The sequence below is a fragment of the Mercenaria mercenaria genome, chromosome 13, assembly GCF_021730395.1.
Source record: "Mercenaria mercenaria strain notata chromosome 13, MADL_Memer_1, whole genome shotgun sequence".
In the NCBI taxonomy this organism is placed as follows: Eukaryota; Metazoa; Mollusca; class Bivalvia; order Venerida; family Veneridae; genus Mercenaria; species Mercenaria mercenaria.
Window position 1 is genome coordinate 7,228,307 of NC_069373.1, and position 19,503 is coordinate 7,247,809.

At 33.6% G+C, this 19,503-nt stretch overlaps 1 protein-coding gene across 1 annotated transcript; it reads left to right on the forward strand.

The window, feature by feature from the left end:
* Window positions 1-8,019: 8,019 nt before the first annotated feature.
* Window positions 8,020-18,421, forward strand: LOC123529981 (U8 snoRNA-decapping enzyme-like). The gene is made up of 4 exons (XM_045310647.2): window positions 8,020-8,084; window positions 8,597-8,831; window positions 9,413-9,679; window positions 18,337-18,421. The coding sequence occupies exons 2-4, from the start codon at window positions 8,616-8,618 to the stop codon at window positions 18,412-18,414; spliced, it is 561 nt and encodes a 186-aa protein (XP_045166582.2). The 5' UTR covers window positions 8,020-8,084; window positions 8,597-8,615; the 3' UTR covers window positions 18,415-18,421.
* The last annotated feature ends 1,082 nt before the right edge of the window (window positions 18,422-19,503 follow it).

Here is a 19,503-nt window from a genome sequence, read left to right on the forward strand (position 1 = left end):
CAAAAATTATCGAGGGTGTGTGTACGTGCTTGATGTTAGATGTTAATCGCACGATCTATAGTCCAAGAGAGTACGTTTGAATGTATCGATTTTGGTACAAGTTACAATTGAATCCGGTAATGAGTTCCAATCGCGGATGGTTTGAGGCACAAATGAGTTTTTGTATGTGTCTGTATTACTTGTCACTTGTTTGATTGATTTAGAGTTTGATCTTCGTTGTTGCCGTGGGTTGTATTCCAGGAAATCATCAGCGGGGACGGCCACCAGGTCGTAGACGATCTTATGCAGGAATGCCAGGCGCTGGTCTCGTCGGCGCTCCTTTAAGGGTTTCCACTTCGGGTCACGCATCATATGTTAGAGACACTACTTTTGCGTCCATAATCAATGGAAACGAAACGCGCTGCGCGCCTTTGTACACCCTCAAACTTGTCTATGTCTTTCTGGAGGTGGGGGCCCCAGACAACACTTGTGTAATCTAACACAGATCGAACTAGGGAAATGTATGCTTGTTCTTTGAAGGCTTTATTACTATGTCGTAAGTTTCTTCTTATAAATCCGAGTAAACAACTTGAACGACTACAAATTTTGTTAATATGTGTTGACCATTTCAGATTGTCACTTATTTGAACTCCCAAGTATGGATTGTCATGTACTTGTTGTAAAAATGATTGTTCAATGTATAGTTGTAAGTTGATGGTACTTTTGCTACGATGAATTGACATAAGGTAACACTTCTATGGTTGATGTAAGTGCATTTTAGCATGCGGGTCCCAAATTACTTTTAGCATGTTTAGTAGATGAATAGTCTAACTTTGGCGCTTACAATGTTCTTTCACGTTAGCAAAGTTATTTTTTAGATTTCTATGACTGATATATTGCTTTGTTAGTTATTGAGTTATCCCATTTCAGGTTATTTGGAAATGATTTTATTTTGAGTATAATGTTATAGTTTAAATTAAAATGAATAGGATTCTTTTTTTGTATCTTTCTATAAGGATGTTAATTACATTTATCAGGGTGAAAACAAATCATGTTCCCATTTACCAGCATCTTCCAAATCAGACTGAAGAAGTTTAGAATCGTTTGAACGTTTAATCTCTCTATATATAATATGCTACCATCCGTAAAGTTCTTCGACATTTCACTTTCCATGACAACTGTCTGGGTTATATACTCTAGAAAGTCAGATATCCAGCTAAAGGGATTACAATTTATTCCATAGTATATTTTAGTTTATACAGTAGTTGTATATCTGGCAAACGGTTGAATACTTCAGCAATTCCGTTAAAATAATATCTGTCTGAATATTGCTTTCATAAGACTTATAAAATCCTGTTCTGGATTAAAGAAATGAGTTGAGTTTCAGAAAAACGTGCTAACCTAAAGCCAGGCTACAAATTATAAGATGTTTGTTACTTTCCAGAAAAGACATTACATTGTTAGACATGTTTAATTATTTTACAACAGATGCAAGTTAGTGAAATTGGTTTGTAGTTAATGACGTTTTAAAGGCAGGGCATATATTCGTATACTTCTTTGTTTACACCAAATGAGAAGTGACTTATCAGTGATACATATCAAGAACAATCGAGAAAAATAAGTTTCACTAAAATAAAGAAGCAGGAAAGAAATCAAAGTGCAGAAAAGAATGCAATTTGTGTCGGAGATCACTGAAAATTCCTTTCGTTTTCACCAGAAAGAAGGTTTCCTTTTTCGTGTGTAATAATTTTATTTTCTATTTTATTTGAAACGTTATTCATTATATTGTTGGCATTGTTTTTTGCCACATTTATTACCTATAATAAGAGGTATAGACTTTTTATTTCAGCGAAATTTCAGATACTGCTTTTTAAAGTTAATTTATGCTAATTTTAAACCTTTTTGATTGTGTTACTTTTATTGGTACTGTATATAGCTAAGTTATTTGTGATATTTACAGTATTTATTTAACATATACCGATAGGGATTGCTTCTCATAACTTTTATTATCACTAATTGCGACAACGTTTCGGCCGAGGGCCTTTATCAAGTCACATGCACAATTCTTAGATTACATATTTTGCAATTATTCTGGCTAACAAATACATAAGATAAGTAACGTTATATGGAATCACGGAAGTGACGTTCACGTAAACAATACAATCGACGTATACCCTCCAAAACTAGGGTACATACTTTCTACTTAAAAAACCTGCGCCACTTATAGAAAGTTGTAGGTTTCCAGAAAAAAACTCTTATTTAGAAATTAAAAAAAAAAGAATAATAAAGGGAGGTAATTGATCAATGATGTATCTGAATTACTTATTTGCAGAAAACTGTATCTATTTATGCAAGTCTGGGGTCTACTTAAATATAATTATCATAATAAGAAAATGAAAATAAACAGGGGAAAAAAATAAGATAAAGGAGACTTGTGCTTTTGTATTGATTGACTGGTATAAAATCTACTACTCTAACCATAATAGTTTTGCTCTATACGAGAGTTGAAATAGTTTAACATTAAAATGCGGATTAGGGCCTATTCTTATAACAGAAATGAATAATGTCATCGATATTTAACAAGAATAGAATGTTAGTACGGTGTGTTATTAACAACTAGAATATTTAACCTCATAGCTATTACCATATCATCAGCATTTAATTAACACAATATATTTGAAATCTGAGTGGGAAAATGCATATATTATCCTTAGAGATTTTATTTTGTTTAAACATACTACATTTTTTGGTAATCAACACCAGCCTTATTACACAGTACGTACGTCTGGAACACAAACATCCATAAACAGTGTCATATATTTTTAGTTTTATACTTTGATTATTTTTTTTAAGTTAAGTATTTATGTGTTTAATGTGTGATATGCATGATTATAGTCAAACCTTTTACAAATGTCACCTAACAATAAGGCAAAAAACTGGCCTTTGAACCAAGGTGACTTGCATTTTAAAGTATCCTTGCTTTATTATCTCAATGTAGGTTCTTTAAAATTAGCTATATTAGAACAATGGTCTTTCTTGAGAGGTGGCTGATTGCACAACATTGACCGTTTGTCCTTCCAAAATACCAATTGATCAGTATATGACTGTATAAAGTGTTAAGTCAATATTCATTGCTGCGTATTCAGAAGCTGTTCTCCTACGGGGAGGTGAAGAAAACAACAACAACAACAATACCAACTTAGTAAATACACCAATGTAATCGTCAACATATAACACTAAGTTTCCTTTTAAACTGAGTTTCAAGCCCTTAGGTGGGATAAAATGATGTTTGTTATGTTTCATTCATTGTACATCTTAGTCCTTCCTCATCATTTAACTTGAAAGTATTATATAGAGCCAACATTCCTGATTAGACATTTATCAGAATAATGGTCTTGGTAACATCTGAGCTAAGTTTGAAACTCAGTCATTTCGATTGAACAATTATGTAAGTCTGAATTTAAGCACAACCTTTTGTATTCAATGCATTTCATTTCATATACCAAAACCTAGAAATTAATTTCGTATATGGGTCATGATCAGTCAATAATTAGGTCACTAAATACAACAATAAAAATCCTGCTCACTCTATAAAGACAATATTTTTTTCTCCAACATTTATGAAACCCCATCAGGATGTCTGTTTGCCTATGGTCTACAACAAAGGCACAAATATCGTTACATCATCTCCTATTCTATCAGTACTACATACATTGCTTTTTTTGGCGCGGAGTTTCCTTTTGCTGCATCTTGCAGCAACTTTCGTACTTGTTTAAGATTGAACTTACAATCATCATGCAGCAGATACTGTAGACTGCGAACTTAAAAGTCGTGTCCTGGAAAGTTTAGAATATTATCGTGTAGCTACCTAGCATTTCGTGGCAGTTTCGAACATTGACGCGAAATTTTGCGCTATAATATTTTCACAAAAAATATTATTTATTGCGTTTTAAACACACACATACATACACGAACACACACACGCACACACACACATTTCCCGGAAAGTTTACATTATTATGGCGATAGCTACCTAGCTGTCTCGTGGCAGAAATATGCCAACATACCCATTTTTTCCAATATTCCGACGCAAGTCGTTTCTAATGACCAAAATTTACTTCCCTTGTCGTTAACACCGCCATTTGCCACATCATGTAAACAAGGAAACGGATCATTTAAAAGTAGCGTAAGTATTAATAAGCTTTGATAATGTGGCAGTCGAGTCCAGTAAGTCCAGGGGTTTTCAAAGATAATCCGTCATAGATTCATTATAAAGCAAATACTGGATTTACCTGTATTGGAAAATAAACAGTGTCGATTGTATTGAGGTCAACTGCCACATTATCAAAGTTTATTAGTAATCAGGTAATGACTAATAAATAAACATTAAAAGTCCACATTTAGGCTACATGTGTCATTGGCGTAGGAACGGTCTCAAAATTGGTATTGGTGTTGGTGGGGCGGGGGGGGGGGCACTCCTACGCCTATTTATATAATTATATTTACATCAGACTTTGTTAGTTTGTGTAGGTATTTTGAACTATTTCAGAGACTTTTTTAGATAAAGACTTTTCTTTTCAAAAATGATGCAGCTGTGTTCACTAACATTATATCTTTCATAATAATACAGTGTTTTACCCTTTAGATCTAAGTCATTTTACAACAAAAAAAAATCTGCAACAAATATTTTAATTCTAGTATTTTTCCTCTATCTATGTATTTAGGTAGGTATTAAGCATGACATGGTTTATCATTCCAAGACTTAGCAGTTTCTCAGAAATTTTCATATATGTAAAAAAAGGAATTCTTGGAAGTGATCACATTTTTCTATTTTTTAAACTTAAATTTTGGATGAAAAGAATTTCTGCAAAGTTGTATCACCTAATTCAGAATGCAATTTAGATTAATAAGCAAAGTATTTGGGATAAATCTTTCGATTCCTGACTAAGCTAAATACACTTTCCACTTTAAAAAGCTTTGTTGACACAGTGGGTCAAGGTCATTGAAATACCCACTTTGTGTCTACCAAAATTGAGTATTGATAACGCATCATGATCATCAATGTTAAAATATAAATGGTTACACAGCATTTCCTAGTGCAGATATTGGGAGGATCTGAACTAGGAAAGTCTGTGTAACCCCGGGTGTGATAATATTTGCAAAGTCGGATCTTGACATTTCACCAAACTTACAATTAAACTATATGTATGGAGATGCCTCTTGATGTGACTGGATTGTTGAGGATAGAACTGTCATTGTTGGCTGCATTAATAGGAGCCCTTCTGATTACGAAGCTTTTGAGACAATAAATTAAATAATTAATCAAGCATCCAATGTTAGTGAAAGACTGAAGACTTTAATATGGAAGACATTGATTTGGAATGTTCTAGTTCCTCTTATAACCAGGGACATCATGAATTTCAGTTTACTGAATGTCACCGTGACATATATTTTATCATGAAACTCAGTTTACAAGGTGAAAAATGGTCAAATAAGTTATATCATGGATCTGGTTATTAAGCAGATGAATCTGATGTTGAAAACATTGAATATTTGCCATCCTTGGGATGTAGTGACCATGTTTATATGATACTTTTTGACTACCTTTGTGGTTACAAAGAGTCTTACACTGGAAATATTGGTTATATGTACAGACAATGTGATTTGATAGGCCCAAACCATTGTGGATGACACGTGAAACTTTAAAACTTGTGAAAAGGAAAAGGCAAGCTTGGGATAGATATTCGGCAACTAGGCGCTCTGAGGAATATGAGGAATATAAGAATAAGGAATGCTGCAAATGACTGTATTAAAAATAGTAAGAGACACTATGAAAAAAATGATTTCACAAAAGGCAAAACTGAACCAAAACACTTTTGGAGATATGTTAATACAAAACAAAATTCAAAGTGTGTGTGTGTGTGTGGGGGGGGGGGGGGTGTAATTAGAAAAACTGTAATGGTGACTTTGTGAAATTCAATCAGGATCAAACTGAATTGCTTAATGATTTCTTCTCTAGCGGGTTTACTAAAGAGAATCTTAAAACTGTGCCAGATATAACCTATAAAATTGTTAATACTTAACTTGACAATATACGTCATATTACTGAAACTGAGGTGTTGAAACTGATGAAGAAACTTGATACGAGTAAAGCAATGGACCCAGATGATATTCATCCATTTGTTTTAAAGAGTTTGGCAGATATATTTGTTAAACCGCTCACTATGATATTAAAACATTCAATTGAAACTGGGACCCTCCCCAAAGCATTGAAGGATGCAAGAATTTCACCAGTATTCAAAAAAGGACAAAAATCTGTTCAAAGTAATTATAGACCACTTAGTCTTACCTCAGCTGTGTGTAAAACTATGGAAAAAATTATTCGCAAACATATTATGAAACACATTGATGAAAACAAGTTATTGTCAGTTGATCAATACGGATTTCAACCTAACAGATCATGTGCTTTGCAGCTTCTTAATGTGATGGAAGAATGGACTGACTATATTGAAAGTCACCAAAGCTGGAACACAGTGTATCTTGACCTAGCAAAAGCTTTTGATAAGGTCCCATATGTAAGGTCAGCAAACATTTCGTCTTTGGGATTCAAAACTTTTTATGCATTATAACTTGAAGACAATCTGTATCGGTTAAAGGGAGTTCAACAACCTGGAGAAGAGTGTTTAGTGGGATGACCCACGGCAGTGTGCTAGGGCCAGTGCTTTTTATAATATACGTGAATGATGTCACAGAGATTGTAAAATCCAACATTAAGATTTTTGCTGATGACACTAAGATTTATGCACCAAAAAGTGAATCAGATATACTCTAAGATGACTTCAGTTCTGTCGTGAAATGAGCTGAAACAAATGGGCTGAAACATGTGAATTTAAATTTAATGTTGAAAAGTGCAAAGTGATCCATTATGGACATGTAAATCCTGAAAACGAGTATATTATGAGAAACTAAAGTCTTAATGTGGCATAGGAGGAATGTGATCTTGGTGTTATATCTGAAGGGGACATGAAGTTCAGTCAGCATATTTCAACAAATATCAGCAAAGCAAACATTACATTAGCCCTTTGAATTTATTGATGAATACACCTTCTGTCAAAAGTTATCACTCTGTCCCGAAACGTCCGAGATACATGAGATTAGTCCGAATAATATGACGTTTCGGGACAGCGTGATAACTTTTGACTGTAGCTGGCCCGTCACGGATGGCAACTATAAAATACCAGCTTATTAAAGAAGTCATCCCGATTAGCCAGATAAGTAACGCTAAAACGAGATATGCCATACGGATCTAAATTTGCTGTGTTTGGCTTGCAAATGCCCATGAAGCGACCATATTGATGTCTTTAAACACTTGCATGAAAAATGAGACTGACTTTTCAAACCTCAACTAAATGGGACAAACACAGAAAGTGATGTATTTAAACTAAATAAGAGACACAAGGAAACCCTTTTGCAAGTAATAAAGAATATTATAGTGAACATCTGGAACCCTCTGTAACCAGCTGTTGTATCACACTTCATTGATAAATCAGATCAAGAATTTTTCGGACGCATATATGGGTGATTTGAATTTATATTCAGAACTACCCACAGGGGTTGATCCAGGATTTCGGTTGTTGTTGTTGTTTTTTTGCGGGGAGGGTGCGGGGGGGGGGGGGGGGGGGGGTAGGTTAACATTTTGTACTTTTAAAGTTTATTTTTGCTATAAAACGTGACTGTTTTTCTATGGTCATTCCTTGTGGTATAAATAATATTAATTCTAATATGACTAGCGGTGCTTAAATGTTGTCTATTTTTCTCCATTGAAATCGCGTTCTTTTCGTGACAACGTCCATTTTAACCTTTCGCTATGTATGAATGAATATATCATCACACTTGGGATTAGGGATTTAAGTTTGCAATACTTGGTACATGGTCATTCCTTAAAATGTGATAAAAATTCAGTAATTGTCTACAAAATCAAAGTATCCGATTTTCACTATAAACGAATAGAAATTGTTTTCATTTACTTTGTCATTGGGTTAATATTTGTACGTTAGTTTGATTTTCAGTTTACTTCACAAGTTCCGTCTGAGTTTGGATATAGGGTAATGCTTTTCATCTATTTAGCACTTTTTGAAAAAATCAAAACGATCTCATAAGTAGTATATATTTTAAATTTATTGATCTATAGACACCGACATTTATTTCAGTGTAAGTAGCAAATCATGATCAATATGAACATGTGGCAATGTTTATAAACCTGCCCTGTATGTACTATCATGCATGAATTGGTTAAAGGCAATGTATTTTCTATATTAAGTATTGCACATATCATTGAAGAAAGGTAAGAAAGATACTGTGTTGAATGGACGTTTTTTCCGTAACATCTAACATACGCGTTAATTGCGATGAATATCCGACGGAGGATAACAGAAAAAGTAAAATTCATGACTTTAAAAAGTACAAAGTGTATTTTTTTTTTATATGAAAGGAAGCATTGATTTTTTGTTTTCAGAAAAAAATGTAACTTTACTTTCATAGGGTTAGTTTCATCCAGTTTCGTATGTATAGAAGGTTTTAATTACTTTTAATAATGACTTTATTTTCCATGAAAAAGAAAGCCTCAAAACAGAATCATGGGTGAAGCGAATCAGGAGGAAAGCTGTTGGGGTATGTTAGTTGACTGTGAATCTTATGGACGTCACGGGGACACAAAGCATGATTATAAGATTATCTCCTATGAAGATGCAAAGACACAGTATAAAGAACACATGCATGCTTCACACGGAATGCTATACGCAAAGAATGACTTTATCTTATGGGATCTTTACTCGACCAAGGCTGCGATCCTGGTATGCGTTTATAAACTTATTTTTTGTCTTATGTTTGCTAAGGTATTTCGTATTGGTTACCACAGTCATTACAATGCAGTTTAGTAAGTAATGTCTTTAGACACGACTGTCTTTAGTACTGTTGTATTGCTACCGCCACATTAAAAGAATAATTTCTTACTTACTCATCGTTTATCTTAAGCATAGTCAGTTTTGAATATCCTTTTTGAAACCTGTATTGTTCGCACTTTATTTATCATCCTCCGCGGCGGAGTGGTTACGTACACTGTCTTAGAATCAGTTGCCTGGTACCGCTGTTGGCTGTTGGGTGTATACTCTTTCATGTAAGCAAGCTTTCCATTTGGCTTTACAGAAGGTAGCATTAACCGTTGCGGAAGCTTACACAGGTGCCCACATGAAACTATTTCTGGAACGTCAGTTTGGGTCCATGAAAGTCACCATATGACCAGTAATTTTGTCGTTTTGACTTTTCATATTTACATTAACTAAAATGGTTTTGTGTGACCGGGATTGGCTTAGAAGATAGCGTAAAGAAATGTTTCATGTTGGTCCGAACGTAGGTTTACTGTCTTTTTTTTCAGATGCAGTTGAGGTTTGATGGTCTGTTAGGGTTTCCTGGTGGTTTGGTTGACCCAGGGGAAGATCCCGTTACAGGTTTGAACCGTGAAATGCACGAGGAAATAGCGCTGGATTTAAACAAACACAGTTTTAAAGATGAAAATCACTCTGTGACTTTTTTACACGAGAAGAAGAAATTAGTGTTACATTTTTACATTAAAGAGGTTACTTTAGAAGAGTTCAAGGGGATAGAAGAGAAATGTCCACAGGCGCATGAGTACGGCATAGAGGTAATATATAGATTTCTTTACATGTCTTTCCGGAATATATCTTTGCAAAGATAGTTGTTTGTTTTAAAAAAGACAACAACATTACACCTGATCATTTTTAGCTCACCTGAGCACGAAGTGCTCAAGGTGAGCTTTTGTGATCGCCCTGTGTCCGTCGTCCGTTCGTCGTAAACAATTCGACTGTTAACACTCTAGAGGTCACAATTTTGGCCCAATATCAGTGAAACTTGGTCAGAATGTTACCCTCAATAAAATCTTGGACGAGATCGATATTAGGTCATCTGGGGTCAAAAACTAGGTCACCAGGTCAAATCAAAGGAAAAGTTTGTTAACACTCTAGAGGTCACAATTCTGGCCCAATCTTAATGAAACTTGATCACAATGTTACAGTCAATAAAATCTTGGACGAGTTCAATATTGGGTCATCTGGGATCAAAAACTAGGTCACCAGTTTAAATCAAAGGGAAAGCTTGTTAACACTTCAGAGGTCACAATTTTGGCCCAATCTTAATGAAGCTTGGTTAGAATGTTACCCTTAATAAAATCTTGGACGAGATCGATATTAGGTCATCTGGGTTCAAACTTTAGGTCACCAGGTCAAATCAAAGGAAAAGCATGTTAACATTTCAGAGGCCACATTTATAACTGTATCTTCATGAAACTTGGTCAGAATGTTAATCTTGATGATTTTAAGGTCCAGTTTGAATCTTGGTCATGTATAATAAAAAACTAGGTCACGAGGTCAAATCAAAGGAAAAGCTATTTAACACACTAGAGGCCACATTAATGACCATATCTTAATGAAACTTGATCAGAATGTTTGTCTTGCTGATCTATAGGCCAAGTTAAAATCTGTGTCTGGTTGAGTCAAAAACTAGGTCACTAGGTCAATTCGAAGGAAAAGCTTGTTAACACTCTAGAGGCCAAATTTATGACTACCTTCATGAAACTTAGTCAGAATATTAATCTTGATGATCTTAAGGTCAAGTTTGAATCTGGGTCATGTGGGGTCAAGAACTAGGTCACCGGGTCAAATCAAAGGAAAAATTATTTAACACTTTAGAGGCCACATTTATGACCAAATCTTAATGAAACTTGGTCAGAATGTTAACCTTGATGATCTATAGGATAAGTTCAAATCTAGGTCCGGTGGGGTCAAAAACTAGGTCACTAGGTCAATTTGAAGGAAAAGCTTGTTAACACTCAAGAGGCCACATTTATTATGTATCTTCAAGAAACTTAGTCAGAATGTTAATCTTGATGATCTTTAGGTCAAATTCGAATCTGGGTCATGTGGGGTCAAAACCTAGGTCACCGGATCAAATCAAAGGAAATGCTAGTTAACACTTTAGAAGCCACATTTATGACCATATCTTAATGAAACTTGGTCAGAATGTTAATCTTGATGATCTTTAGGTCACTAGGTCAGGTGAGCGTTACAGGGCCTTCATGGCCCTCTTGTTTATGTATTATACCTGATCATTTTATGTATATTTATTTATTTTCATGTAATGCTTTGATAAACGGCTTTACCTGGAGAGTAAGCACGTCTGTCCCGTCTCCTTAATTTCTGAAGTGAATTAATCTCGATAGAGGCACTCGACTAATTCAGTGTTGATATAAAACTTACGATTAATGAGGCAAGACTTGCAAACTGACCTGTCCGTACAAATCAAGATTACCTACAGTCTACATTAATAAACTGATTTAGTTCATACTCGCAGTCAACTATCCTTGTGGCAAGACCTACAAACTGACATATTTTAGCTTCACTATTCAAAGAAAAGGGGTGCCGTTCTACTCGCCACGGCGTCGGCATGACCTTTCTTGGTTAAAGTTTTTTGGCAACCTTTGTTTTTCTTTGTAATTGTTGCTTATTTCTTACTGTAACTTCACATTAACATTGTTTAGCATGCAAAGCATGCACAGGGGGCAGGGCCCATTATACACAAGGTCAATGTCACGAAGTTGTTATACTTGGAATTATATTCATGTTAAATTACAATAACGCTAATTGTATTTTTGACAGAATAATGTCCCTTTCATAGTTTTTTGGCAATTTTCGCTTTCTTCATATAACTTTAGTTCAAAATAAGATAATGACTTGAAACTTAAAGGTCCATTACTAAAACCCGAACGAGTATTATATGAAAACCAGAGTTTGTAGCTGAGACTTCCTATTTACTGAAAATATGGCTCACTGCATCAGATCTGACCAAATAGTCATGAATATGTTCAAGAATAACTAACAAGTAAACAAAAAATGTTGCCTATGTCAAACCGAAAGTGTTTTCCGACTGCTTACGAACCCGTCGAGCATCTTCGGATTTTTTCGGAAGAATCCTCCGAAACGAGGCTATAATCTATAAATAGATGCAAAAATATATTATATGCCCAAACGATAACGTGATTTTTACAAACTTAGCACATGGAATTCAACAATTTTGTAACTAACAAAACCTTCATGAAAATCATTCTTATAATACAGGTAATAAACAGCTATACTACAAGTTTGCGGAAGGACAATTCAGGCCCTTCCCGAATAAAAATGTTTTTACAACTTCGTCTGCAAACGTTTTCAGTTAATCTCTTTTCAGTATAGTTTTAAGAATATAAATGAATAACTGTCTTACACTGCCGAAACAAAATGTGATTGAAATTTACCTAAATACACTGATTTATGTACATATGGCTACATTAATTTAATAAGATTTTAGACATTAAACACATTGTCTTGGCCTAATATATCACTGTCAATTTTAAACATAAATTTTGTACATTTCATATTTTTCGTGCAAGTTGTGTATAATTACCATTATGGAAATACAGTTATTTTGTCGCGCGTCTTTAAACGGATATTCGTCTGAAACAATTTTAAAATCACGTGATCCCGAAGAATTTCCGACCGATTACGGAAAAACGATAAACATGAAAGTAGGACAAAATGTCCCCCCATGTCAGTCTAAGAAAATACCGAAACAATCATTTGTTTCTCTGTTCTTGTGTTGATTTCAAGGGAATATTGCACGGCTATCATAATGTTTAGTACTATATTACAAAATGTGTAGGTTTTTTTAAGATTTATGTCTATTCATTTGTTTTTATTTTGCACCTTTAAAATGTATCTTTATCATCATCATCATCTGCTATAATAATAATAATAAAATAATAATATAAATAGATAAAAAATAAAAATAAATAAAAAATAAATAGAAATATAATTTGAGTTTACCAAAGTCTTTATACCTTTTAGCTCCACTATTCGAAGAATAGGGGGGCTATTCTACTCGCCCTGGCGTCGGCGTGACTTTTCTTGGTTAAAGTTTTTAGGCAACCTTTGTTTTTCTGTCATATCTTTGTTACTATTGCTTATATCTGACTGTAATTTCACATAAACATTGTCCAGTGTACAAACAAAGTATGTGTAGGGGCTGAGCCCATAATACCCAAGATCAAGGTCACCAAAGTGTTATACTTAGGTTATTTTTAAGGTTAAAGTTTTTCGGCAGCCATTGTTTTTCTGTCATATCTTTGTTATCATTGCTTATATCTTATAATGTATAACTTTAATGCAATGTAAGATAAAGACTTGAAACTTAAAATGTATCTTTATCATCATCATCTGCATGTGTGGTAATAATGCCCGTAACTCTGATATGTATTTTTGACCGAATTATGCCCCTTTAATACTTAAATGTTTTTAACAAACTTGGTTTTCTGGACATAACTTTGGTACTATATAAGATAATTGGTCTGTGGGCCAGTTTCTGAAAGTCCTCTAGTTTTTCGATTTCGTAACCCAGAAATTAGGCAAAGTTTCATCCACTTCAGCCATTAATACATTCATTCCGGGATTGTTTAAGACCGGATGTCGCTTTCTACCGTATGTCAAATAAAAATTATACACATTTTAGTAAACCTTGTTTATGAAAAATGCGGAATTCTCTCTCTTTGAAAGTATTGTTGGCTACACACGAATTCTTAACAGATTGTTTCAATACTGACTTTCAGATATTAGAGTTTTGCTTATGTAACTGTTCTAAATCAATTAAAGCTTCACTGTAACAAAGTTTTCCAAATTTTGACGATTTCTACCAAAATTTAGGGGTGAAAATACCCCACCCACCCGAGCTACATTTTTGCCATTTTAAATAACTCATAAAATTATCAAAATTACTATATTTTTTAATAAGACGTCATCAAATAATTGTGTTAAGATTCACAATTTTATATTTTTTCATGAGAAAATATGAAATATTGCAATCACTTTAGGTTAAAGACAACGTGCATGCAAATGTAATACATATAAATCACATGCTGTTTCTCAATAAATCAAGCCTTTTTGTGTTTCATTCAGAAAGGTTTTGGGTACCAATAATTTTCTTCTATTTTAGATGTCAAAGTAAGCTTACATGTATAATTTTAACCTTTATTTGATAAAGATACTTTAAAATGTAACATACGTAACAGCCGCCACTCAAATTTTCCACCTTGAAGAATTAGCAACATTGAAAATACTCCAGCAATTGCATTTGTATGCTTTTAATTAAAATAAACTATGCACACATGACCGTTATAATTTTGTTGGACTTAACCCTGTAACTATTCTCAATTATAGGATGTCGACAAACTACAGTAAAACAACGGTGCCTCTTTCAGCATCACTGTAAAGATAGCATAGATTTAATAGCATTTTATGGATTCTGCTTCAAAAGATAGCATATTGATAATTAACAATAGACTTGGTTACAGTGTGTACGCAGTCTGAATATTTTTGTCTTTCATTCAAAATAAATACAGAACGTGAGGGTATCTAAGAATCAAATGTACGTTACCTAGGTTTTAGTTTATACTTATTTGTTATAGCTCGATTGTAATGAAAGCTTCAAGCCTTTTGAAACCACTCTTTGAGTCCGCTTCCTGGAGAAACTAATACTGGTGCCATATGAGAGGTCATGGTCGTGATCCTAGTGAGGCTCGAAACCAGAACCACTGGATTGAGCGGCCGGCACCTTATCCACTAGACCACCTCTCCTACCTAGGTTTTAAAGGTCACTTATTCAATTTTATATTTCGTATATAATTATTCTAGGCTAATTCCTAAATCATGCTTACTGGCATCGCAAAGCACCAACTCAGTCAGTTTTTACAGCATTACAAAGATGAAATGAATAATATATTATGAAACATACGTTACCAAGATTACACAGAACATTAAGTAATATTAAAGCTACATTAAGTAACATTAAAGCTATTATAGTTTTGGGGTTTCGATGGACTTAGGCGGTTTCAAGACAGAGGATTTTATATTTTAATGCGTTGTTTTGATATTCACGGAAGGTAAGATTGTATTCATCACTGAAATTATCGGTTTATATGCATTATGTGTTCAAAGTTGCTGATATAATTCCTGAAGTAAATAAACACGGCACATTTTGAACTTATGGAGCATCATACATATACAGTACAACACTTTTTGTAAAACATGCTTTTTAAAATAGTTCAGTTTCTGACCATGATGATTTTCAAATATCACTTAAAATGTTGGACGGAATTACTGAACTACGAATTCATATTACATTCCCTTAACGGAAACATAGATAAGACTCCTTGTTCATATCCTGATTGTGGTATCATTATTGTCAGTTCTGCGTTCTTACTAAAATTTAATATTCTATTTTCAAAACTCTTAACAAATACAAAGAAACTAGTTCGTTCAAAAATTGGTGTATTTCAACTGTAACATTTAGATTACCTTGGTATGTAACTGTGTTTCAACCATTAAGTCTAGTAACTACCTTAATCTAATTTCGGTAACGTATGTTTCAGAACTACACAAGAGGACACATTATAACACCTATGTACACCATATGACCGAAATATACTCTTAATTTTGATATGAGAGGTTGCGTGGAAGTCACTTTTCGGTATCAGTATCAGAATAAGTTCATCATACACGTATAAATGCATATGTACATACTTACAGAGTCTGTACTATTTGCTTGGAAAACGCCAGTGGTAATTTGATATCTTCATGATATATCTGTAAAAACTCTTTTTAGTTAAGTGCTTTATTCCGTAGTAAAATCATTAAGCTACATCCTAAAAGGGACTGAAACATACTTTACTTTAAATATTAATTACAACAATACCAATAATTATTGCTCATACAACCAAATAAAAAAACAGATACGATACACGACTTTTTGATTCCAGGACTTGCTCAATTTATAGCTGCGAAGCTCTGTACTACCTGTTCATTATGTCAAGCAAATGCATGACTACAGATATATTCATAACAGTTTGGCACTATTTCAGAGGAATACGCATTGAAAGGATTTTGTTGAATGATGTATGATATATCTGACTATTTCTATTTCAAACAAAACAGATAAAACTTTCAAGCACAACCTAAAGGTACATCAATATATATGCATCTTAAATTGCTTAGATAGGTTTAGAACTGTATATGCTCATTTCTAGGATACACTGTATATGTAACATCTATCAGGCAGCCATTATGATACAAATTAATATTACATTTTAGCTACATTCAAAATCCTTTGAATGAAAATTGAGAGTAACATGTTTAGTTTTAAAAGAAATAAAAGCAGTATTTAAATCATATTACTATTATGTCTTTTGAAAATGGCGCCATCTTGATTAAAACAATAGAAGTAGTTCATATTGGTAACGTAGTTTTCAGTTGAACATTATAAATCCTTTAAAATGTTTAAAAAGACATAAGTGTTTGTACAATGATCTTTTTCACTACCTCAGAAGAAAGTGACAATTTCATGATATGTTCCATTCTCCATTTCTCATTATTCCACTAGGATACACTGTATATGTAACATCTATCAGGCAGCCATTCTGATACAAATTAATATTACATTTTAACTACATTCAAAATCCTTTGAATGAAAATTGAGAGTAACATGTTTAGATTTAAAAGAAATAAAAGCAGTATTTAAATCATATTACTGTTATGTCTTTTATGGTACGCATTTTGAAAATGGCGCCATCTTGATTAAAACAATAGAAGTAGTTCATATTGGTAACGTAGTTTTCAATTGAAATTATTTGAACTTCTATTACAGCAATGATTACTTAAATCTTATCCATATGTATGTTTGCAAACTTACTTTTGGCGACCAGTTTGAAAATGACAGGACAGTATCTTTATTAGATTGATCTGGATAACCAAACTTCAATCCTTGGAAACTTATTTGGTTTGTTTTATAATACTGAATATCTAAACAGTAGTAACTCATCAATATTTGTACATGTAGCCGATTTCAGGTGGTCATTTTGTGAGCAGTAAAATCCTCTGTAACATGTTTCAATCAATATCAAGTGATTCGTGTTATAGTTTTGACTTTTAAAGAGCTACGCCTCTTTCATATGTGCATGTGTGATCAAATTTAAAGCAGTTATTTGGAAATTTGGAAAGTGGTGGCCGTCTAAATTTGTATAGTCTGCGTAACTAAATAACCTAATTTGTTGGTAGTTTAACAAACATAAATTTTGGGTGATTTAATAACTACGTACAAAATGACTACTAAGGAGACCTAAGCTAGACGAGAACTAAAGTCATCAAAATATAAAAACTTTTGTTGCATTAACTCATATGTATAATAATTTTGGATAAATTTGAAATAGCTGTCATCTTGAATAAAGACTTATATTGCTGGATCTGCTTCCATTTTGATGCTTATATCTTACTATAACTTCACATAAACATTGTCCAGTATACAAACAAAGTATGCGCAGGGGCTGAGCCCATTATACCCAAGGTCAAGGTCACCAACGTGTTATACTTAGGTTATTTTTAAGGTTAAAGTTTTTCGGCAACCTCTGTTTTTTTCTGTCATAGCTTTGTTACTATTGCTTATATCTTACTGTCAGTTCACATAAATATTGTTCAGCATACAAACAAAGTAAGTGTAGGGGCTTGGCCCATTATACCAAAGGTCAAGGTCACAAAGTTGTTATACTTGGATTTATTTTCTTGTTAAATTTTTTCGAAAGCTTTATTTATAGATATATCTTTAGTACTTTAAAAGATAATGACTTGAAATTAAAAATATTTTTTTTATGATCATCATCTGCATGTGTGGTTACAAACCCCATAACTCTAATTGTATTTTTGACAGAATTGTGCCCCTTTTGTACTTAAATGTTTTAACAAACTTCGTTTTTTGCAGTCTTCGCTTTCTGGATATAACTTTAATGCAATATAAGGTAAAGACTTGAAACATAAAATGTATCTTTATCATCATCATCTGCATGTATGGTAACAATCCCCATAACTCTGATTTGTATTTTTGACCAAATTATGCCTCTTTCATACTTAAATGTTTTAACAAACTTCGTTTTTTGGACATAACTTTGGTACTATATAAGATAATGACTTGAAACTCAAAGTATATCTCTGTCATCATCATCTGCATGTGTGGTAACAATCACAATACCTCTAATTTGTGTTCTTGACAGAATTATGCCCCTTGGTGTATCTTCCTTTTAAAGTAGAGGTCTCTTACTAATACATATATTCATTTTACTGTCAAATTGCCGAATAGTTGGAGCGCGCTGTCTTACGGACAGTTCTTGTTGTATTTGTTTCTTCAAAATGTAGTGGGCTGTTTTTTTTTCAGACTTTGGGTAGTTTTCGACCACCGTTATTTACAATGGGAGACAATTTCAGGGGATTTCCAACATTTTTATGTAATTAATTTGCCAGGAACGCTAGAGAGGAACTACTTTGTGGACTTGTCCATACTAAACTGTTCACCCTAGAAGAAATTGAAAGGGCAGTGGAATTAGCTGATAATTTTAAGGCAAATAAATCTATATGACACCTTCTTGATATTAATTTTATATCTTACAGCTTATAAATAGGGGCAATTATAATAATTTTTTATTATTTTAAAGGGTCATTATGCTTTTGTTTATATTGTGACTGCGCATTTGTTTGCTATGAACATAAAATTGTCTATTATAATACAATGTAGTAGAGAATATTATTTGATGCATTGTTTATGATTGCCCCCACCCAACTCCCCCCGTTCTGGCAGTAACTGTGCGTGTGCAACATTGAAAGTAGTGCTTTTCTAACCACGCAATTATGCATAGCATCTATATGGACATATGCTTTATGCGTTTTTAACATAAAATAGAAAGCCTTATGGTACCTTAAGCCATACGAATAACTGCTTTATTTATTGTGCCTGCTTTATTTATTGTGCCTTTACATGAGAATAAACCAGCAGTCACTTTTGGTGTATTGATGAATTGCGCTTGATTTTTTGTAAGTCTTACTCGACTGAACGCACATTAATAACATTTGAGCCGCACCATGATAAAACTAACATATTGCATTTGCGACCAGCATGGATCCAGACCATCCTACGCATCCGCGCAGTCTGGTCAGGATCCATGCTGTTCGCTAACGGTTTCTCTAATTGCAATAGGCTTTGAAAGCGAACAGAATGGATCCTGATCAAACCATGCGGATGGTCTGTATCCATACTGGTCGCAAATGCAGTATGTTGGTTTTCTCATGGTGCGTCTCATTTGTTTCTTATATTTATGAACAGTAACTTGCAGCAAAATAAAGATGGCTTCTTTCCATGAGTATCAGAAAATCGTAATAGATATAAGAATTTCCATCTTAACAGCGTCTAGATACAACAGCGAAAAATACCCACGCATGTTCAATTTTAAGTCGTTTTCTGATAAAAGTTCCTGATTTTAAGTTAAACTATCCATCAATTGGATTGAAGAACACATTGTCATATCGAATCAGTTTTGCTCTTTTCTGT